The 5,017-nt window shown below is 38.8% G+C and overlaps 1 protein-coding gene across 1 annotated transcript; it reads right to left on the reverse strand.

The window, feature by feature from the left end:
- Window positions 1–1,762: 1,762 nt before the first annotated feature.
- On the reverse strand, window positions 1,763–3,596 carry LOTGIDRAFT_160053 (hypothetical protein; the record flags this gene model as incomplete). The annotated part of the gene is made up of 2 exons (XM_009054938.1): window positions 1,763–1,785; window positions 3,311–3,596. The coding sequence occupies 2 exons, from the start codon at window positions 3,594–3,596 to the stop codon at window positions 1,763–1,765; spliced, it is 309 nt and encodes a 102-aa protein (XP_009053186.1).
- Window positions 3,597–5,017: the final 1,421 nt, after the last annotated feature.

Raw genomic sequence — 5,017 nt, forward strand, 5'->3', positions numbered from 1 at the left:
TAATTTTATACCATAACAAGATCATTTTTAAGAAATATAAAAGGGAGGGTATCTTTAAAACAACTTAAAATTTGATTTCTGTTGGGGTTGACAGCCAGGTTAATCTAATTAGCCGATTTATCTAATAATAACCCCATGTTAAGTGAATGGAGTTTTGAATTTGCAAGTAAGGTATGCATAACATGTAACCAATTCCTTTGGAAGAAGTGTCAACACTAAGTGTAAAAGGAATATCATATCTGGGAAAAGCTAAAATAGGCGCGTTTACTAGCATGTCCTTCAACTTTTCAAAAATAGTTTGATGCATAGCTTCCCATCTAAAAGAAACATCTTTCTTCAAAAGGAAATTCAATGGTTGTACTAAGGCACTATAATTAGGTAGGAATCGTCTAAACCAATTTACCATGCCTAAAAACCTGCGTAAGTCTTTTACAGATTGCGGAGAAGGAAAATTCTGGATCGCTTTGATCTGAGAATCAGGAGCTTTGATACCATCTCGCGAATTTCATGTCCTAAATATAAACATTTGGATTGGGCGAAGAAACACTTCTTCGGATTTAACTTTAGTCCCGCTTGACGTAGCCTGTCCAACACTTGTTGCAAATCACTTCAATGTTTCTCAAATGTAGCACTATAGATTAAAACATCATCGAGGTAACATAACACTGATGAAAACGTAAGACCATTAAAAACCTTATCCATAAGTAACTGGAAACTGTTCGGAGAAGTTTTAAGACCCATGGGAAGACGCTTAAATTTAAATGTTCCAAAACATGTAGTGAAAGCAGTATACTTTGAGGAGTCTTCATCTAGACCCATCTGGAAAAATCCACTAGTTAAATCAATAGACGTTATGTAATAGGGGGTGCTGTAGAAAAAGATTCAGTGAGCTCTTGAAGATCTGGAATTGAATAATTAAAGTCTTTTGTGTGAGAATTTAGATACCGGAAATCGACACAAATGAAGATAAACTATTCTCCTTCGAAGCTGGTTGAGACTTGTTAACTGTTCGTTTCGACACCAAAACAACAGGACTGGTAATTGGAAGATCTTCAATGGCAGCAACAGGCGAAATAACACCTTGCCGGAGAAGTTCGTCTAACTGATGACGCAAGACTTCTTTCTTGTCAGGTGGGAGTTTGTAAGGACGCTGGTACTTTGGAGCTGTATCCTCCTTTAAATGGATTTTATGTTTTACTAACGTTGTCAGACCTAACTCTGGAGTTGAAGGCGTACTGAAAAGATCCTTGTTATCACTCAAAAATAACTGTAAAGTCTTAAGTTCATCAGGTTCCACATCAGTTCTCGTAAAATCGATGTTTGATAAAAAAAAATTATCTGTAGGTGACAAAGTATCAATTCAATTGAAAAGAATCCGAAGTCTCGGGATCTGTACTCTCCAGACTAGTTTCATGAGGAAAAATTGAATATGTATCATCTATTACAGTATAATAAACAAGTCTTGTTCCTTTACTAATTGTAAGATGATTGGAGGTGAGGTTTAAAAGTTTCAGAGGAACCTGGCGGTTTTTATTTACTGTTGCTGCAAGCAACGCCCACTCTACTCGGGGAACGTTACCCCACGTTTACGCCATTGAAATACCGTTCATAATTGAAATGTTTATTCCCATCAGTTCCACACACGTGTAAATACAGTTTTAATACGTTTACAAGACAATATATGACAAACGTTGAGTTGATTATAGCGTAGGCCTACACGACCACATGTTGACGTTAATCGTTTCTACAGTAGCCTACACGATTATACACTACTACACGGTTTAGCTGAAAATACAATAAGGATTTATAAGATAGTGTTTACTCATAAACGTAAATATAACACCAATGCCTTTGGTTAATAAATAAGCTGACATGACGTGCAAATTACAGACACCAAGTAGGCCTAGGCCCACGGTCTACGATACAATGACAAACACGTTAGTTATTTACGTTAATACGTTAGTTAAGCTAGCAATTGACCTTCACTATAGTCATACTCTATGCGTTTTGCGTTATTAATATACATATTTGGGACTAAAACTTACAACTTATGAGGGGATATGGGGCGTTATGTATGCGTTCTATTGATTTATCTGTAAAAACAATGGCGGCGTTATTATTAAAGAAAGTTGCAAGTTCGTTTTGTCTTCATCGTTAAATTAGGGTTGCGTTCGTTTTATACAAATAGGTCTACATGGGCTTACACGTTCTGCCGTATCATACCGGCCCCTTAAACATGAAATTGTTTAACAAATCAAACAAGGAACACTGAAGCAAATATGTACAATATTCCTCGACACTTGAAAAAGGATAATATTTCGAAAACCGGTTCGTGTCAATTGCGTAAGTTTTTGTTTTACTTGTTATAATTTTTCACATTATTGTTAGCGTTATTTATCACCTAAATATATATTTTTTTGCATTTTTCATCTTACTTTATAACCCAGTTTGACTTATTTGCATAATTTGATCCCAACATTTTCACGCTAGCATATACAGTTTCCTCCTGTTACATCCGCTGTACATTCCCTTCAAACTCCAAGTTATTTTCATTATGCTCTCCAACTACAACAACCACTGGCAAGAAGCCAGACATAGAAACACTAATCGTCAACCAAACCAATATCACGTACCCTACAACGGCCCTGTCTTCCATCGACCTCTACCACCTACCAATCCAGCTATATTCCACCCCATCGCCGACCTACCTACAACACAGCCTACCAATCAAGAGGTAACCATCGACCTGACCAACAACAGAAACGACTACCAGCCCACCGACGCCAACCAGTCCCCACTCATAAGGAGGAAGAACCCTTTTGAAGGTGTTCTTCCAAATTTTGCAGTGCCTCCATCATTTGGCAATCCTTACCCTTCAACAGCAAGGCCAACCAGCGTTTACCTTCAAACGCAAAGCCTCTGAGTTGGATAGTTTTATCCGTCCAGCAATGAAAACATCAGCTGTCGACGCGAATATTAGATCCCTCAATCGGACATGGCTCTGTAAGGTTACGCAGGTCCTGATCGACCATTACCAAACCACACTTCAAGAGAAGCTGACCACCATTCGTACCAAGTCTTTATCATCACCTGCCGTCGACCGCATCGTTTCTCATGCCCTGTCCTGGGCCCGTCGCTCCTATGGGAAACGTCTCACTTAAGCTGTAATCTCCAAATTCTACCAAACAATCAACGAAACAAAAACCAGAGTAACCATATCTCTACCAACTGAAATGGACACTACACCTGCACCATCTAGAGCCACCACGCTGCCGAACCAAACTCCTAAACGAGCCCGAAGTTCACCTACTCCTAGTCCAGCAGACATAGGTAAACGCTCTCTTCTCACCCCTTCTCTTTTCACTTTCAGACTCGTCTTCCCCTTCCACGCCATCTGAATCTTCACCACGTGATCCAGGATCCGCCAACCTTTCTTCCTTCTGTGCGTTTTTGGACCAGCAAACCACCCCTCGGTCTCCATCCAAGTCGAGACGTGGATCCAGACCTTCCCCCCCTCGAACCAGATCCCAGTCCGTTCCCAATGCTACAATTCTAACAACTACCAAACCAGTACCAATCACACCGTCGACGACCATTATATCCGCTACCAAACCGTATTATCACCAAATCAAGGACAAATCATTATGGAAACTACCTGCTCTAAAGAAATCTACCTTAATAATTGGATCATCTAACCTGAATCGAATTACCAAAACCAGTTCAGACACCGAAATACATTCTTACCCCGGTGCCCAAATCCATCACACACAGTCAATCCTGGAATCATACGACCATGATCCCAAACCTACTACCATTATTCTTCATGTAGGCCTCAACAACCGTGATCAGATACCAAAGACCTCCTTTAACCAAGCCCAGAAATTAATCGCCACAGCCAACAAAACCTTCCCAAACTCCAAGATCCTCTTCACATGTATACCCATTTCAAATAAAATCTCGAAGAAAGCACAACAGAACCTCAGCACTCTCAACAACATGATGATGGAGTCCAGTATCAACAGCGCAACAATCTTACCACCCTACGAAGAAGAATTCGAAACAGTTGATAATCTTCATTGGTCTCCAGAAACAGCAAACAGCATCTATTTGTTTTGGATACACCAGCTTCAAGCATCGAGTAAGTCTTTAAACTAATTACTGGGGATAAAAATACTGAGAGGCCACCACTAGGCCAAACTGTAGTTAACTTGAGCCGCAAAATTCTCACACCCCTTCAGCATTCAATCTTAGACCGTGGACTTAAGTTTATTCCCACACAAAAGATAGCTAACTTGAATTCCGTCAATCTAGGGAAGTCCATTGGATTGAGACATTGAAGACAGCAAGACCTATAGGACTAAATATTCATCATAATGTAGGCATAGCCCCCTTTGTTGTCCCGTTTAATACAACCAGCAATCGAGCAAGCAAGATAGTTCATGCCCACTATAAGAGCCTTCAAGAGAAATTCCCCCATCTGCTGGTATTTTACCTTGTAAAATTTTTCTATAGCATGTAAAACATATCCATAGCGATTTATAATTATCAGAATAAGTGCATCTGTCTTGGCATTGGTTATTGCACTCATGAAGGTAAGTCTTGGTTATACACTTTTTAGCTATCATTTGAATTCTCTTGGATTTGTGTTCATATAATTCCTCGTTACATTCTTTAACTTGATTCTTAAATAATAATCGGTTGCAAATACAACATACATAGATTGGTCCTTCGGAACTGTCTTTCTTAAATTTTTCTAAAGCATTGGTAATGTTATTTGTAGTTCTCCTTTTTTCTTCTCTTCGGATTTTGTTCGATTCCTTTAACATAGTTCTGTACGTAATGTCTACTTTATACTTATGAATACCCCTTTGTTTCGCTCTTTTCCTAAATGTATTATCTGTTCGATATTTGCGTTTTAATTGTCCTTTATATATTTCTTGGTACTTTTTTTTCAATTTCGTTTTTAATTCATGTAAATATCTCTGTTTAAGCTTCAGTTTCAATTCATTTGCATATT

The sequence above is a fragment of the Lottia gigantea genome (genome assembly GCF_000327385.1).
Source record: "Lottia gigantea unplaced genomic scaffold LOTGIsca_23, whole genome shotgun sequence".
Taxonomy (NCBI): Eukaryota; Metazoa; Mollusca; class Gastropoda; family Lottiidae; genus Lottia; species Lottia gigantea.